Here is an 18,191-nt window from a genome sequence, read left to right as displayed (position 1 = left end):
GCACTCTCCAGCCATCCAGGGCACTGGTGAGTCCCTATCCCCTGAGCCACGTGGATGTGGCACTTGGGGACATGGCACTCTCCAGCCATCCAGGGCACTGGTGAGTCCCCATCCCCTGAGCATGTGGATGTGGCACTTGGGGACATGGCACTCTCCAGCCATGCAGGGCACTGGTGAGTCCCCATCCCCTGAGCATATGGGTGTGGCACTTGGGGACACGGGTCAGTGGTGTCCCTGGCAGTGCTGGTGGCAAGGTGGACTTGAGGGTGTGAGGGCTTTTCCAGTCCAAATGGTTCTGTGATTCCCTGTCCTGCTGCCCCCTGCAGCAGCTGGGGCCGTGCTGGGGCACGGAGCATGGGCCAGGCCTCCTCTGCACGGTGACCTGAGCCTTGGGCAAGGCTTGGAGCCTGGATTTGGGAATGCAGCAAAGCGGTGCCGCGGGGCTGGCAGGCAGTGGGTGCTCTCTGGAAAGGACAGCTCTCCCTCCTGTTTGTAGTTATGATGTTTTATGAAAATCCTTTTGTGGAAATCCTTTTATGGAAATCCTTGCTAGGATTTTCTTCTCCTGAGAAGCTGAAGAGCCTCAGGAACAAGTGTAAACGATTTTTATCTGTTGCTGTGGAATGCAACAGGTGCTTCCTCGATTGGTCGATGTTAAGTGTATCTACTTAATAACCAATGAAGGATGCAGCTGATTCAGATTTTTTGGTCAGTCACAAGACTTTGTTATTCATTCTGTTTCATTTTCCTCTAGCCTTTTAATGCATCTTTCTCTCTGTACTTTTCGTATAGTTTTAGTGGGGCATTTCTAGTATCATGTATATCATAATATAATAAACCAGCCTTCTGAAACACGGAGTCAAGATTTCTCATCTCTTCCCTCGTCCTGCGTGCCTGGCATGACCTCACCTGTCCAGCCCCACTGCTGGGAGCCCTGGGCCCCGGGGGTGCAGGTTTTCCTGTGCTGTGAGTGCTCACAGCCCTCCAGGCAGCCGCTCTTCCACAACAAAGCGTGTCTCTGCAGGGCCCCAGCTGCTCGTTAGGTGATCCTGGGGAATATCCTCCACCGGCCTGCGGTGACACAGGGTTACAGCACGAGTGATTTATGCGATTTGGGTACCAAGCCAGGCGTTTTTAAATGCCGCCAATTTGGGCTATTTTTAGCCCTGGCACAAAGGCGTGACCTTGCAGGTTATTTTCGCAATCTCCTTTGTTTATAGGCGCGCAGCAGCATTATTCAGAAAGGTTTCAAACCCGCCACAGGGCTGCTGATGGGGAGGGGAGAGGGAAAAGCAGCTGAATGTGCTCTTCGTGACAGGCCTCAACATCATAATTAGGAGAGGGGATTTTGATTAAGTAGGTTTACATATCTGATGCTGTTTCTATAGTGACTCTGCTTCTTTTGACTGCACCGTGTTCCTCCGTACATCAAACTGTTTAAATCGTGTTCTGCGCCGGTGGCAGAGAATTAAAATCCTTACTTAATGAAAGTCCTTGTTAAAATAAAAATGTATCTTTTTAACTGAAAGCGGGGAGCATGAGGTGGGATATTGGGAAGGAATTGCTGGCTGGGAGGGTGGGCAGGCCCTGGCACAGGCTGTGGCTGTCCCTGCATCCCTGGGAGTACCCAAGGCCAGGCTGGACAGGGTTTGGAGCACCCTGGGATAATGGAAGGTGCTCCTGCCCATGGATGAGATTTAAGGTCTTTTCCAACTCAAACCGTTCCAGGATTCTGTGATTAACAGTCTCAAAATATACAGCACTGGAAAATATCTGAGTTTGGGCTGGAGAGGAGGCAGATGAAGGCTGGGATGGGCTGAGCTGTCATGCTTCATACCCCTTGACTTTCTAAACCCTGTGGAGGCTGAGCTGGGGACGGCTACCACTTCCACTGAGGTGAGACCTTTGTGAGGACAAACAGTGTTATTGTGAAAAGTGATGGTTTCGCTCTTTTCTTCTGCAATTCCAGTGCTGACCTGCAGTATGAGCTGCCTCGATGACTTCTGCCAAGCCCTCTGCTTGAGTCCAAGGGTATCCCAGCCCTCCAGACTCCGTGAGGCAGCAGAGCAGGCAGGGCTTACCTCAGCGCTGTAGCCCTGCATGTTTTGAGGAGTCCTGTCCCATGCAGGGCATCCAGCACGGTGGCCCTGGCCACTGGGAGCAGCTTCCATGTTGCCACAAGGAACTCTGTGTGGAGTGACCCCATTTCCCTGCCACTGCTCTCTGCTCCTTCCTCCTGCTTTGCCTTTCCCCCTCAGCCTCCTCCACAGCGGGATGCCCCTGTGGAGCCACGGTCCTCACTGTCCTGGGTGCCACACAGCACTCACAGCCCTGTCCCCTTATGGACCCAGATTCCTTATGGAGCCCATCCCCTCACAGCCCTGTCCCCTCATGGGCTCCATCCCCTCGCAGCCCTGTCCCCTCACAGTCCTGTCCCCTCATGGGCTCCATCCCCTCGCAGCCCTGTCCCCTCACAGTCCTGTCCCTTATGGACCCAGATTCCTTATGGACCCCATCCCCTCACAGCCCTGTCCCCTCATGGGCTCCATCCCCTCACAGCCCTGTCCCCTCATGCACCCAGATTCCTTATGGATTCCAGCTCCTCACAGCCCTGTCCCCTCATGGAACCCAGCTCCTCCCGTTCCCCATCCCTTCACAGCCCCAACCCCTCACAGTACTCCATCTTCTTATGGCTTCCAAGCCCTCATGGATCCTGTCCCCTCACGTTCCACATTCCCTCACTCCCCTCCCCATCCCCTCACGTTCCCCATCCCCTCACATTCCCCATCCCCATTCCCATCCCCTCACATTCTCATCCCCTCACATTCCCCATTCCCTCATGTTCCCCATCCCCTCACGTTCCCCAACTCCCATCTCACGTTCCCCATTCCCGTCCCCTCACGTTCCCCATCTCACATTCCCCATTGCCATTCCCGTCCCCTCACATTCCCCATTCCCATCTCACATTCCCCATTGCCATTCCCGTCCCCTCACGTTCTCCATTCCCATCTCACATTCCCCATTCCCATTCCCGTCCCCTCACATTCCCCATTGCCATTCCCGTCCCCCCACGCTCCCCATTCCCATCTCACATTCCCCATTCCTGTCCCCTCACGTTCCCCATCTCACATTCCCCATTCCCCATTCCCCATTCCCGTCCCCTCACGTTCCCCATTCCCATCTCACATTCCCCATTGCCATTCCCGTCCCCTCACGTTCCCCATCTCACATTCCCCATTCCCCATTCCCGTCCCCTCACGTTCCCCATTCCCATCTCACATTCCCCATTGCCATTCCCGTCCCCTCACGTTCCCCATTCCCATCTCACATTCCCCATTCCCGTCCCCTCACGTTCCCCATCTCACATTCCCCATTCCCCATTCCCATTCCCGTCCCCTCACGTTCCCCATCTCACATTCCCCATTCCCCATTCCCATTCCCGTCCCCTCACGTTCCCCATCTCACATTCCCCATTCCCCATTCCCATTCCTGTCCCCTCACGTTCCCCATCTCACATTCCCCATTCCCCATTGCCATTCCCGTCCCCTCACGTTCCTCATTCCCATCTTACATTCCCCATTCCCATCCCCTCACGTTCCCCATTCCCATCTCACATTCCCCATTCCCATCCCCTCACGTTCCCATTCCCATCTCACATTCCCCATTGCCATTCCCGTCCCCTCACGTTCTCCATTCCCATCTCACATTCCCCATTCCCATTCCCGTCCCCTCACGTTCCCCATTCCCATCTCACGTTCCCCATTCCCGTCCGACATTCCCCATTCCCATTCCCGTCCCCTCACGCTCCCCTCACGTTCCCCGTCCCCTCACGCTCCCAGCCCCGCCCCTCGCCCCGCCCCCCTGCTCTGATTGGCTGTCTCGCCAGTCCAATTGACCTGTGACAGATCCCACCCCGCCGCGCCTGTCCCGCTTTCCCCTCTGCGGGGGCGGGATAAACGTTCATTGGCCAAACGCCACGGCGGCCGGCGGGCCGCCTTCCCTTCTATTGGCTGTACCAGTTGTCAGTCACGGCCAACACCCGCCTCCCGGGGTGTCCCTCCCCGGCGCCTCGGTGTTGGCTCCATTCAGTGGCGGGTTCTGCAGTGGACGCAGCTCCGGCGGGCGGGCGCTGCTCTCGCTCAGTAGGAACAGGTCCTCGGCCGGCATCGCTCAGCGGGCAGCAGCCGCAGGAGGAGGTAGATCCCGTTCTGGTAACAATTATACAACTGCGGCGGCGCACCACAGGCCTCTCTCTCTTGATAAACCCGTGTCTACGGGGCGTTCTGAGGGGCTGGAGGCCGCCCGGGCGCGGGGAGGGGATGGAGCCCGCCCGGGATGCTCCGTGTCCCCGGTCCGGCCCCGCGGGGGTCGCGCCGAAGCAGCAGCACGGCGGTGCGAGGCCCCGAGGCTCGGCCTGCGGCGGAGGCAGCGCTGGGCCCTGCGGCAGGTGCCTGCGAGGAGCCGGGGGAAGCAGCCCCGGCTGTGCCCGGGCGTGTTTACCCCTGTCAGAAGGGTGACAAACTGCCCGAGGCCGCGGGGAGCGCCCACCCCGCGCCGGGCCCGACCTGCCCTGAAGTTCCCCGCGGCCCCGGAGAGTGAAAGTTGGGAAGGAGCGGAGCAGCTGGCGCGGCCTTGGAGCAGGAAGCGCCGCCCGGTGCCTGGAGTTGCTGTTTGGGTTTGGCCTCCCGGCTGCTCGTTCCACGAGGCGGCCGTGGCTGACACGCCGCCGTCGCTGGCTCCACGCTCCGCTGAAAAAAATACTGACTTCAGGGGTGTTGTGTCATGGCAAGAATCTCGTAATTAACGGGAGGAAAACCAAAGCAGGCTTACAGCACATTGATAAAGGGTTGGTGGAAAAGGGCAGTCTTGTAGCCAAGCAAGATCAAAAACCACCAAATGTGGATTACTTGGTGTGTTTGTGTTGGTGATTCCAAAAAGGAGTGAACATCAAAGGGAGGTTTTTTATGTACCTGTAATTTACATATGGGCAAGTGGAAGAGCTGGGCAGAATGTGCAGCTCTGCAGGTGGCCCGTGTGTGTGCAGCCAGCAGTGTCTAATGCCTTATTAGACGCTATAACATCTGTAGAAATTTAACCTGAGCCTGTGTTTCAGAACAAACTGTGTGTTACAGTCACAGGAGGGAAGTTCTGATAATCCTGTGCGGTGGCTTGTGAGTCAGCAGCTTGAGTGCAGGCAAGATTTGGAGCTTTTTTTGCTCTGCACACCAAGGCAGAAGCTGTCAAAGTGCGTGGTCGCACGCCGTGGTTGAGTGAGTACTAATTGAATGCTCATCTTTACGAGCGGTGCCAGCGCCTTCCCTGCAGCTGAAGCAGCGCTGCTAGCTCGTGGTGCTTGGGTAGGTTCTCGGGTTTTTCTGTAGTTTAGGGGGGGTATTTCTTTTTAAAGCCCTGGCCAGCGCATGCCGAGATTTATAGGAGGCTGGCAGGCGTAGACTTCACCTGCACTGAGCTACCAGCAGCTTGACTTCTCTGTGCTCAGTGCTGAGCTGCTTTCCCAGGAAGAACTCCCATTTGTAAGTACAGCAGCTGTTGGGAACATCCTTGTCCTCCCCTCAACCTGTGTCCGAAAAAAACCCTGTGTTTCTGAGTTGAGCAGCTCCAGCACAGGGGTGTGCCAGCTCTCCAGAGGAGAGCATGAGTGCCTTTCTGCTACTCCTGGAGTGTTTCTGTGGGGTTTTAGGGCAAGGTCTTTGTCCTTACCTTTGCCACCAGTGGCCCTCCTAGTTACAGAAATTAAAACAAATCAAGAATTTCAGTGCATCTTGTCAGACTTGGCCAAAAATACTGCTGCTGCAGTTTCCCCAGTAGAAGATAATGGACTTTCTGGTGCTTAAGAATCAGGATATTTAGGTCAGTAAATGTATAAAAATACAGCTCTCTGATGTTCTCTGGTAAGGGCTGCTACCAGCCAAGACTCCCGTACCAAACAATTCAGCCCTACTTTCTGCTCGTGCTGCAAGAAGTCTGACAGTACTGCAAATTACAGTGACTGACAAATCCTCTTTTTAGGAAGGTGTTCTGAAGTCATTCTCATCCGAGTTCACCTCAGTGTGCTTTGTTTAGTGAGTGTTTCCAGCCTCAAGTGGTGAGCTTGCTTTCTCTGCCTCAGTGCTCCACACCTGACTTTTCTTCCTGTTGAACTGGCTGCCTCAGAATAAAAGGGAAGAAAAGCAATTCCAATATGCTAAAGATCTGCTTCCAAAATAACCCGCCAGCCTCTGCCAAGCACTTCATTAGTAATTTCTGCCCATGACTGTTCCTTTTAATCTGCAGATCTCAAGGTGCCTTAGAAATGTCCTTTAAAGTGGTGGCCCAGGAGTTTGCTGGAGGGAGCCTGAAATAGTTTTGCCACAGTTTTCCACAGTTTTTGCCACAGTTTTCCATGCTCCTCAGCAGTAGCATCTGGTCAGCTCAGGGAGCCAGCGGTGCCGAGCTGCCGTGCAAAACCACGTGCTCCCACCTCGGCCCTCTGCTCGTTCCTCCTGGGATGCTCCTGTTCTGGAGCAAAAGTGGCTCCTTGTGCTGCCGGGGGGGTGGTGGGTGCAGGGAGAGCTGCTTTCTTTAGGTGGAAGTCTCGTGGGGAGACACACTTACAGCCCGTGCTGGCCTAATGTAATAATTTTAGACTGCTTTATCATTGCTGAAGTGATGAAGCCAGCTAGTGCGTGTCTGGTTTGTGTCATGCTTGGGAGGGCCAGGCCGGGCTGTTTATTACTGTAAAAAAAAAAAAAAAAAAAAAAATATAATAAAGTGCGTGGTGCATCCACTCCAGGCCTGAGGTGGTGCAGGCTCGCAGAGGGATGGCTGTAGGGGCCGAGGAGACAATGTCTGTTGGCTTAGAAATGGTTGAGGCTTTGAGGGTTGGGAATTCTGTGGGGCCTCCGTGGCCTTGAATTAATGATTTCAGCTTGTCAATACAAAAAAGCTCCTCAGCACAGGTCGGTTTCTGTGCACCAAAGACAGGCTGGAACAAATCACTGACACAGGACTTCAGGAGTGCTGGAAATGCATTTGTGTTTCCCCAGGCTCCAAACTGGAGGCGGACTGCAGAGTCATGCAGCACCAGCTGCTGCGCAGGGACAGGCGCTCCTTGGCACTGAGGGGAGAGCCACAGGTCGGGCAGCCTGGGCACTAATTGCAGCTGGCCTTGCTTTAATCGACTCTGAGCTTCCCGACTCTCTGGCCAACCTAATTCTGCCTTTTAAGAGCGTGATGAACCTTTCCCTTAAAAGTAGGTTTTGCCATGTAACAAATCCATAATTGGAGCGGCAGAACATTTGCTCCCAGATAAGGGCGCTTGTGCATGTTGGTAATTAGCTTGACCTGGGCAGATGCCTCCTGATAAGGCACAGCAGGGAGCTGTCCTCTGCTGTGCTGAAGGGTTTAATCCCCTTAATTTGTGACACAGCAACTCAAAAATTCCCAGCTGTGCTGGACTCAGCCTACAGGTGCTCCACAGTCTTGTGTGGCTCTCACCATTGTCAGGCGCTGAAGGGAGAGCAGAGATCCTGGCCATGCTGACACAGATTTGGGCAGGAATTCATTCCTCATTCAATTCTGCTGTTTTCCTCCTCATTCCTCCCCACAAGACGTTGCACAGCCTCAGTCCTCTGTGTTTTCACAGAGGTGCTGCTCTTTCCCCCAGTTCACACCCCTTCCCCACGGAGATGCTGCCAGGGCTGAGCCCCTCTGCTCTGCAGCCAGCCTGGCACAGCTGGGGCTGCTCAGCTGCACCAGAGAAGGCTCCAGGGACACCTGCGAGCCCCTGCCAGGGCCTGCAGGGGCTCCAGGAGAGCTGCCCAGGCACTGGGGACAAGGCATGCAGGGCCAGCAGCCAGGCAATGGCTTCCCAGGGCCAGAGGGCAGGCCCAGATGGGATATTGGGCAGGAATTGCTGGCTGGGAGGGTGGGCAGGCCCTGGCCCAGGGTGCCCAGAGCAGCTGTGGCTGCCCCTGCATCCCTGGCAGTGTCCCAGGCCAGGCTGGACAGGGCTTGGAGCAGCCTGGGACAGTGGAAGGTGCCCCTGCCCGTGGCAGGAGTGGGGCTGGATGAGTTCTGTGGTCTCTTCCCACCCAAACCACTCTGGGATTCTCTGTCAGCCTCTACTGCCAAAATGATCTCTCCTGCTTTTTATGGTTGAACTACCACAGTCTCAAGCCTGGCCTCTCTCATACAAACCCTTCACAGAGCATGTTAAAGCCTCCCCAGACAGTGCACAATCCAACCCTTCCATCTCCTTGAAACCAGGTGGTGGCTTGGGGACCTTTTGGGGACCTTTCCCCAGACCTGTTCTTGTGGCTCCCCTGCGAACGTGAGCCACGGGGCGTGAGGCTTCGTGTCCCTTTGTCCTGCCCCACAGGTCCAGGGGACAAGCAGAGCTGGGCTGGGTCACAGAGGGCCACGGCCATGCAGGCAGAGCTGCTGGCCGCCCCGCAGAGCAGCAGGGACAGGCACGGGGGAGGATTTCCTGCTTCCTGGGGTCAGGGCAGGTCACGTTAAGGTGGGTTTGGGAGGCCAGCCCTTGCTGAACCTCATTAAAAAGTCTGTGACAAGAGGAGTTGGGGGAGATGTGCAGGATGGGAGAGGAAACAAACAGGGAACAATGAGAAGAGCAGGGGAGGGAGAGCTCAGGGCTGAGTGGCCAGTCAGGTTTTGTGGTGGATATAAATTAACTGGGATCATATCTCTTGGATCTAAACAGAGGGCTCAGTGGAAAATGAAACTTGATTCTCCCCCTTTATGAATCTGAGATACCTCCATCAAGAGAATAATTTTAGGTGCTGCTGTGACACCTCGGAGAGGAGCAGGTCTCCTCTCTCGCACGTCAGGGAAGACAGCAAGATTTGTATCACCTCTGAAAAGCCTTTTCCCCTCTGCCTCGTTGATTAGAGTTAATTGATCAAGTTCAGGTGAATCTGGGCCACAGTCTCCTTTGATTCTTAAGTGCTCATTAATTGCACCAAAGTAATTTAAATTTAATTAGAGTTTGGCAGGGTGTGGTGCTTGTCCTGCTTTTTAATTCCTTGTTGAAAGTATTTGCTGGTGACAGGTTGGCGCCAGGCTGGCACCAGGCTGGTGGGACTCTGGGATGGGCTGTGCTGTGACACGGGAATCACAGACCTTTTTTGGGCTCCCCTGCACGGGGGGATGGCAGGTGAGCAACCAGAGCTAAAACCAGTTAAAACTGAATCTGGTGATCCTAAAGGCAGCACGGAATTAATTTCCCGAGTCTGATCCTGGTTCCCCGAGTGCTGGCAGACCAGCTGTGCTCGCTCCACCGCGAGCAGGTTTGGGGAGGAACGAGCACGTGAGAGGCTGCATTTGTTTGTCGTGCTGGCAAGGCTTCCTCCCGGGCCTCCTGTCCCGCTCCACCAGCAAATTTATGGTCTTTACCCCAAAACAAGTCAACACGGGGGGGTTTGAGTGGAACTTTTGAATTTTTTGTCATTCGTAGGCCTAAACAAACAAGCGAGGGTTGAGAGGAAGGGGTGCTTCTGGATGCAGAGCAGCTTCCCTCCACGCTTTGTAGTAGGTAGAAGCCAAACTCGGGCATAACTGGCGATGAAAAATGTTAAATGTTTGCGTATTTTTTTAATGCTTGGGAAGATTTTCAAGAAAATCCTCAGATTGTAACTTGCGAGACCGGTCTGCCATCTTAAAAGCTGATTATGTGCAAATTTGATTAGAGCAGGTCTTCTAAAGTATTGAGGCGATATTTAAGATAATGAAGTTTTGTTCCTTAATTCAATTTTGTCTCCCATCTGGAAGAAATTAGAAATGCAAGCCATGCATCATTTCATTCCTTAAAAATATCTCGTGCCCTGCTTGCCTGTCCCTGCCTGCCTGGGTAGCTGGGCTGGGGGGTGACGGGTCCCCTCTCCTGGTCCCCTGCTGTCCTGGCTGGCGTGTCCCCTCCCTGTGTCACCACACAGACCATGGTCCTGGTGAGGTCCTGCCCAGCTTCCCGTTGTCTCTCTGTCTCAGTGAAATAATCTTTGGGAAGTGAATCCACTGCACATTCCCTGCTGGTCCTGCCTTACACAAGCACGTGGTCAATGGTAATTTCTTCTCCAAAGAGCTTGTGACCAAATAATGGAGTAAAATGAGTTCAAGAGTTGCTAACACCTGTCAGGATTAGAACTTGAATTATACTAACAATTTTTGATTATTTTAGGGAAGCATCCTTTACTTTAAAGGACATATTCTCTCTGAAAACAAACTTTCTGTTTTTACAGTTTGGAATTGTAAAAATCTAAGCCTGGAGTCCACAGTTCAGTGGAGTTTTTGGCCATTCTAATTTCACGTTTTGTTGTAGCAGAGTTCCAATATGCTGCCAGACACAGTTTCTCCCTGGTGTGTGGGAAGCATCCTTTAGGGAAGCATCCTTTACTTTAGGGAAGCATCCTTTACTTTAAAAGACATATTCTCCCTGAAAACAAACTTTCTGTTTTTAAAGTTTGGAATTGTAAAAATCTAAGCCTAGAATCCACAGATCGGTGGAGTTTTTGCCATTCTAATTTCACGTTTCGTTGTAGCAGAGTTCCAATATGCTGCCAGACACAGTTTCTCCCTGGTGTGTGGGAAGCATCCTTTAGGGAAGCATCCTTTACTTTAGGGAAGCATCCTTTACTTTAAAAGACATATTCTCCCTGAAAACAAACTTTCTGTTTTTAAAGTTTGGAATTGTAAAAATCTAAGCCTAGAATCCACAGATCGGTGGAGTTTTTGCCATTCTAATTTCACGTTTTGTTGTAGCAGAGTTCCAATATTCCAATATCCAACTGCCAGATGCAGTTTCTCCCCGGTGCTGTCCATCCAGGCCAGGCTATTCCGTTGTTGGAGAGCTCCAGAGGATCTCAGTGGGGATTTTGTGGCTGCACCTGCCCGGGCTGGCCTGTCCTGGCTGGCATTTACCCCGGTGCCGGTTCCACAGGTCACCATGGAGAGCTAAAATCGCTGCTGGCATTTCTGCTCTGCCGGGAGGATCCCTGCGTTCCCTGCACTGGCTGCTCTCAGCATTCCAAGCCCTTCCTTCCTTTCCCTCCTCCTGGCTGCCGCGAGGCCGCCTGGGGCTCTTCCTTCATGGTGTTAAAAGGAGTCTCACGCTGCAGCCGTCCCGCGGGTGTGTCTGGGGGCTCTGCTGGCTCCGTGAGGTGCCTGAGTGCTGCCTTTGCCTCGCAGGTGCTCCGAGGAGGAGGAGGAGGAGGAGGAGGAGGATGCTGTCCCGACTGCGCGCGGCCGCCGCGCCCTGCGCCTCGGCGCAATGGCGCAGCCTGCACACCAAGGAGAAGGGCAAGCCGCTCATGCTCAACCCCCGCACCAACAAGGTAGGTCTGTGTGTCCTGTCCGTCTGTCTCACCTGTGTGTGTGCGTGCTCTGACACCGCCGGGGCGGGGTGGAGAGGCAGGCAGCGGCTGCTGTCCTCACGGCCAGTGCTGCCCTGGGCACTCGAGGGGCTGCTGGCACTGCCTCGCCCTGGCCCTGGACGAGCCGAGCCGAGGGAGAGGGTCTGACCTGAGGGTTCGCAAAAGTGAACTCCTGAGAGTTGGCAAAATAACTCTGGAGAGTTGGCAAAAGGTAACTCTTGAAGGTTTGCAAAAGGTAACTCTGGAGAGTGTGCAAAAGGTAACTCTTGAGAGTGTGCAAAAGGTAACTCTTGAAGGTTTGCAAAATAACTGGAGAGTTGGAAAAGTGAACTCTTGAGAGTGTGCAAAAGTGAACTCTTGAGAGTTTGCAAAAGTTAACTGTTGAGAATTGGCAAAATAACTCTTGAGAGTGTGCAAAAGTGAACTCTTGAGAGTTTGCAAAAGTTAACTCTTGAGAGTTGGCAAAATAACTCTGGAGAGTGCAAAAGTTAACTCTTGAAGGTTTGCAAAAGTTAACTCTGGAGAGTGTGCAAAAGGTAACTCTTGAAGGTTTGCAAAAGGTAACTCTTGAGAGTGTGCAAAAGGTAACTCTTGAGAATTGGCAAAGTAACTCTGGAGAGTTGGCAAAAGGTAACTCTTGAAGGTTTGCAAAAGTTAACTCTGGAGAGTGTGCAAAACTCTTGAGGGTGTGCAAAAGTGAACTCTTGAGAGTGTGCCGAAGTTAACTCTTGAGTGTTTGCAGAAGTGAACTCTGAATTCGCTAACCGTGGGAAGTGCTAGTCTCTCTGTCCTAGCCCTGGCCCTTTGCTGGGACGCTGAGAACTGGGGCTGAGCCACATCACCTAAGAAACATCCCTCTGCCGAGTCGGAAAGAGCATCTAAAAATAAACCTTGGTGGGAGCTAATTGGGAGGTGCGGATATCGTGTTAATTCCATGCTTTGAGGCAGACTTATAAGAAAGTAGCATTTTGTTCCCTTCACAAAACCGTTCCTGTTTCCACAAGCCCATCCTCAGCCTCTTTTTTTTTTCCTCCCCTGGAGTTGTAGTGGCCTTCAGGAATCTTGCAGCCATTAATGTGCAAATTAAACCTGGTAAGAAATCAGGTGAGGGCTTTTGGTGGCTGATTCGAGATGTCTGAAGTGGTCAAGGAAGGTGGCAGATCTGCCTGTCTCTGACAGGGCATTTCCTGAGCAGTGGGGCTGGGTTATTCTGCCCTTCCCTTTCCTCCCTGGATGGTAGAGTGCAAGATGCCTCAATCCTGCATCAATCCAGGCTGCCTAAAGACAGGGAGAGAGAGCTGTGGAAGGTAGAGACTGGCTGACTGCGAAACTGAAGTTGAGGCTGCTGTGTCAGGGAAGGAGAAAAGACTAGATTGGTGTGATTTGTCAAGATCAGGTTGTCTCGAGACTTTCTGAGCTCTGAAGACTTTGACATGGCAGTGGAAATTACTTCAACCCCTGTAAGCTTTTCCAAATGCTGATTGTGCAATAGCATTCAGAAACAAGAACAATAGGTCATTTCTTACTGTTTTCCTAGTGGTAGTATCCTTCCATTTTTTTTTAAACCCTGGAATTCTCAGCTGGACTGAGCACAATGCAATTTTAATTTTTTTTTTGAGGAGTAGAAGAAAGTAGGGAGCTTCTGGTTAATGGCAACTGATTTTTTGAATTTTTTAATGCCTCCAAGAAGGTACACTGGTGAGAGGGAGCCTCATTGTGCATTAGTTTGTCTCTGCTGTGTCAGCCTGTTCTTCCTGCTGACGCCTGTTGGAATGGATCAGAAAGCTCACTGAGTGATACTGCTGGATGCAGTATCTGTATGGAAATGCATTTTGGATATTCAGCAATGACATAAATGATTTATTAAACACACCGAGTACTTTACCCCTTGTGCCTCACGTGTGTATAGATATATATGTATTATCTATGTACAGAAACAGATAAAGGGTGTTATTTCTTGCTGTCAGCTTGTTGAGGTTATCATGTTTTACTTGATTAGATTTAATTTTTACATCCTCTATCGACTCTGCAGAACATTTGGTCTCCCCTAAGGCACGTGTCCCTAAAACAAGAGCTGCAGAAGGACAGCGTCAGGGGCAGGAACCGACCCTCACCCTTGTGCAATCTAACCTGTTGCTCTTTGCCCTGGAGGAGGTTTTTCTCTTGCAATTGTTTTTCTTTTCTTGCCCACCCTTAGCTGTGTGTTGCAGGTGGACACCAGCAGCAGCTGTTTTGGGTTTTGGTGTTGGAGGGGCAGGTTTGAGGTGTTCATTGCCAGACCTAACCCTAACCCTAACCCTTCAGCCCAAATCTCTTTCGGGGGTAGTGAGCTCTCTGGGGCACCTCAGTGCTGCAGCCAACAGCTGCAGAGCCTGCTGCAGCTGCTGTGGCTGCATGTGGCTCAACTCAGAGCCCTCTGTGCTGTGTGACTTCTCCTGATGGGGCTTCCAGTGCAGCTGATCGGCTCCAGGGCGTTCTGCTGGAGGTCCCTGCTGTGCCCAGGCAGCATTTTAAGCTTGCTTAGAGCACTGTTAGGATAATCTCAGTGGTTTAGTGCTGGCAATTAAATTGTTACTGATACGGTGCAGTGCTTCAGATGGGCAGGGTTGAGCACAGAGCGGGTGATGCATAAGGACAAGATCCCTGACTGGCGATGTCTGCTCTGCCACGTGGAGGGCCATCAGGGTGTTCTTGTCTCCTCTGGAGATACATGACCTGTAATGTTATCTGTGTGTTTGTTTTCTGTGGCTTGCAGAAAATCTGCGACTGAATAGTTGGCGACACTTGCTGTACTTCATTTGGTTATTTTAGTTGGTTATTTTGGTGTTCTTGTGGAGAAGGGTGATGGTATTTGGTACTGTGGGTTCCGTTACCCATTTTTACGTGACTCTTTCCTCAGGATTGTTAGCTTATCACAGAATCCCAGAATCCCCGAGGTTGGAAAAGCCCTCCCAGCCAGCGAGTCCAAGCTGTCACCCGATCCTCACCTTGTCACCCGGCCCAGAGCTCTCAGTGCCACATCCAGGCCCTCCTTGGATGCCTCCAGGGATGGGCACTCCAAACCTCCCTGGGCAGTTCCAGTTCCTGAGCTCCCTTTCCATGGGGAAATCCCTTCTGATGTCCAAAAACTCCTCCTGCACTGACAGTGCCTCTCAAAATTTTGGCTTCAGCAGGTACCTTTAGGATTTCTATGCACACATTTGGTATGTGTCTGCCTGGAAATGGCAATAGATATGTGCATGGAAATTCGTGATAAATGTTAAAGAAACATTCACTGGTGGCAGGTTAATAATCCCAGACTGATCCTGAGGAATCTTATCAGTGTCTTATCTTTCATACAGGTGGTCATCTTCTCGTATGTTATATTTTGCTCACAGTTTCATTTGTGTTCATTCACAGCTTTTTCAGCCCAATTTATTTTCATGCATGGCTTCCAGAATACTTCCAGAAACTGTGATAAATTTACCTTCGCGTAAAGAGACAGTTTTCTTAGCAAACTTGTACACGACCTCGCTGAGATTTGGGAAATACCCAACAGTACGTTTCCGATTCAGAATAAAAAACAAACAGAAAAACCCAACCAAAGTCAAAGCTGTTTTGACAAAATAAAAGGGATGGCACAAGAGAGTGTAAAGAAGGGATTGTATGAGCTTGAAGATGTAAAGGGAGGTGCTCCCTTTCTCACCATGCTGGTTTTGACACATTTCATTCATTTTTGTAGTAGTCATTCATTCACTGTAGTACATTTTAGATTTAGTACATTTTAGATTCAGGCTTAGCCAGCTGGGTTGAGCAGCCAGGGCATGGAATATGCAGCACCCCTGTGCCTTCCTGGGGAAGCCAGGATAAACAGGATGTGGGGGGAGGCAATGCAGATGGTGATCCTTGCTGAGAAGTGCAGTGCTCGAAAGGTTGCTGTCAGTTTGTGATCAGTAAGGAGGAAAGACCCGGGAAGGCAGGAAAATGACAGAAACTGTGCACGCACCCCCAGCCCAAAAGTCCCACCACAGGTCTGTGTCAGGTTGCTGTCAGTTTGTGATCAGTCAGGAGGAAAGACCCGGGAAGGCAGGAAAATGACAGAAACTGTGCACGCACCCCCAGCCCAAAAGTGCCCCCGCAGGTCTGTGTCCTGCCCAGATGGTTTGGAGGTGGAGGGGCTCTTGGATGGCGTTGGCATGGCCACACACCTGCAGGTTTTATCACCTTTCCAAGATCTGCGTGCTTTCAGAAGGAATTACAGGTGTGCACACGGAGCTGTTTAATCTGTAACCAGGTGCCAAAGGTGGTGGGAGGGCATCCAACCTCATTTACCTTGGACCAGGTGTTCTGCTCAGCACCTCTGGGCTGGGGGGTGGGGGATGGAGGAAGGGCAGTGCCTGGGGGTGTGCACTGTGGGGTTTAGTGCCCTTCAGGAGAGCAGGAGCAGCCACATGTGCTCAGCTGGACAAGCAGCAGTTTAAAAAGGTGTCCTTGGGGCGGGCAGGGATGCCATTGCAATCACGGTGGTGCTCATGAGTGTGCAGCTCTGCCGTGGTGTCCGTGGAAAATGTACCCGGGAGGGGCTGGGCCGCTTCCTTGGCAGGGAGTGGAGGCTTTCTGCTCCTGGCTTTTCCCCTCTTGTGCCGGGGAGCGCTGGCAGCTGCCCACGCTGTTAGCTAACGAGGCAGCTGTGGGCTGGCTGAGCGTGGGCCGTCAGCCGGAGCGATGCAGTGATCCACCTCGCACGGGGGTCCGGGAGCTGGTGGCACCTTTGCCTGCAGAGAGAGGGAGTGTGAAAAGGCTTGGAGATCCGATGGGATCCGGGCTGTGCCGCAGGGCATTGCCCTGCTGTGTCAGCCGCACCTGCCAGGGTACAGACTGCTGCTCTGGGAGAATCCAGTTTAAAAATGGAGGAGGAAAGAAATCAGGAGAGATTTTCTGTTCTCATAAACTTTTATTCTCTGGTAGAGATAGCAAAGACACCTTTGATTCTTATGAATGAACTTTATTAATTTCCAGTGGAGGCATCTTGTGCAATACTGAACTTTGTGTTTAGCCCAAGGGAGCAAAGTCAAGGCAAGCAGCCCACAATCCAGCTTTGTTTTCAAGATGTTTATGATGCTGCTTCAAAGGCTGTGCTCCCTGCTGAATCTGTTCTAACAGTTACCAGGAGTTACAAGGGAACCATTTTTTAAATCTCATGAGTAACTAGTTTTCCAAACAGTGGCATGTTTGGATGTAAACTGGATGTACATCTTTGTCAGGAGCCCGGGATGGGGTTTTTTTTCTGTATATGAGAGCATTTATGGTTGGTTAAAAGTACACTCTCTTATATGTGGCTGCAAGACTGCAGGCAGGGAAGACTTATCACCACTACTACTACTTCTCTGCTTGGAAACCCCTCAGAATTACTTAGTCAGTGGTGCTATAAAAACCCTGCTTGCAGCATCCAGGCTGCTCCATGCAAGGCACGCAGCTAGAATTTGTGCGTGCTGGTATTTATAGCAGCACGGGCTTTGTGTGATGGAGCCCAGTTGCTGCGAAGTCCCAGTGCCAGAGTTTGTGGATTGAAGTTCGTGGTGGTTCAGCATGAGCTTAACTAAAATAGCATCAACATTTTCACTCCAGCAGCATTTTTCATCCCCCCTCCCAGCAGAAGGTTGGTTTTGTGGCAGTGAATTTGTCCGTGGAGCGTTAATTAATTAATCTGTGGGCTTTGAGGTGTGCTGGGCTCGCTCCTGCATGCGCTCCCTGCTTTGTCTGTGCTGGCCTGGAGATGACCCCTGCTTGTTCTGAGCTGAGAAGAGGATTAAGGAGGCTGATGGCAGTGAAAGTCAGCACAGGGCACCTGGGGAGAGGACACGGGCCTGCAAACAGTGATCCCTGCTGCTTAGACCCCGACTGGAGGAGTGCTTAAGCACTTAATCCCCGGCAAAGCTGGGGCGAGTTTGGGCCTTAGCTGCGGGTTCTTCCGTGCCTTTGAGCAGTCGATGCCGGCTGCGAGGGCCGAGTGAGTGCCCCCCGATCCCCTGGGGCAGGCTGTGCCCCCCGATCCCCTGGGGCAGGCTGTGCCCCCGATCCCCTGGGGCAGGCTGTGCCCCCCGATCCCCTGGGGCAGGCTGTGCCCCCGATCCCCTGGGGCAGGCTGTGCCCCTGGGGCAGGCTGTGCCCCCGATCCCCTGGTTCTGGCTGTGCCCCCGATCCCCTGGGGCTGGCTGTGCCCCCCGATCCCCTGGGGCTGGCTGTGCCCCCCGATCCCCTGGGGCAGGCTGTGCCCCCCGATCCCCTGGGGCTGGCTGTGCCCCCGATCCCCTGGGGCAGGCTGTGCCCCTGGGGCAGGCTGTGCCCCCCGATCCCCAGGGGCAGGCTGTGCCCCCCGATCCCCTGGTTCTGGCTGTGCCCCCCGATCCCCAGGGGCAGGCTGTGCCCCCGATCCCCTGGGGCAGGCTGTGCCCCCCAATCCCCTGGGGCAGGCTGTGCCCCTGGGGCAGGCTGTGCCCCCGATCCCCTGGGGCAGGCTGTGCCCCCCGATCCCCAGGGGCAGGCTGTGCCCCCCGATCCCCTGGGGCAGGCTGTGCCCCCCGATCCCCAGGGGCAGGCTGTGCCCCCCGATCCCCTGGGGCAGGCTGTGCCCCCCGATCCCCTGGGGCAGGCTGTGCCCCCCGATCCCCTGGGGCAGGCTGTGCCCCCCGATCCCCTGGGGCAGGCTGTGCCCCCCGATCCCCAGGGGCAGGCTGTGCCCCCCGATCCCCTGGGGCAGGCTGTGCCCCCCGATCCCCTGGGGCAGGCTGTGCCCCCCGATCCCCTGGTTCTGGCTGTGCCCCC

At 53.2% G+C, this 18,191-nt stretch overlaps 1 protein-coding gene across 1 annotated transcript in view; it reads left to right on the top strand.

Moving 5' to 3' along the window:
• The first annotated feature begins 4,042 nt into the window (after positions 1-4,042).
• ME2 (malic enzyme 2) overlaps positions 4,043-18,191 on the top strand; it is a 35,830-nt gene continuing 21,681 nt past the window's right edge. The window contains exons 1-2 of the mRNA XM_038124951.1: positions 4,043-4,196; positions 11,203-11,348. Coding sequence (XP_037980879.1) covers positions 11,238-11,348 — 111 coding nt within the window. The 5' untranslated portion in view covers positions 4,043-4,196; positions 11,203-11,237. The remainder of the gene's footprint in view (positions 4,197-11,202; positions 11,349-18,191) is intronic.

Source organism: Motacilla alba, chromosome Z (assembly GCF_015832195.1).
Source record: "Motacilla alba alba isolate MOTALB_02 chromosome Z, Motacilla_alba_V1.0_pri, whole genome shotgun sequence".
Lineage (NCBI taxonomy): Eukaryota > Metazoa > Chordata > Aves > Passeriformes > Motacillidae > Motacilla > Motacilla alba.
Note: the sequence above shows the minus strand (reverse complement) of the source record. Positions and strands in the feature narration are given on the sequence as shown.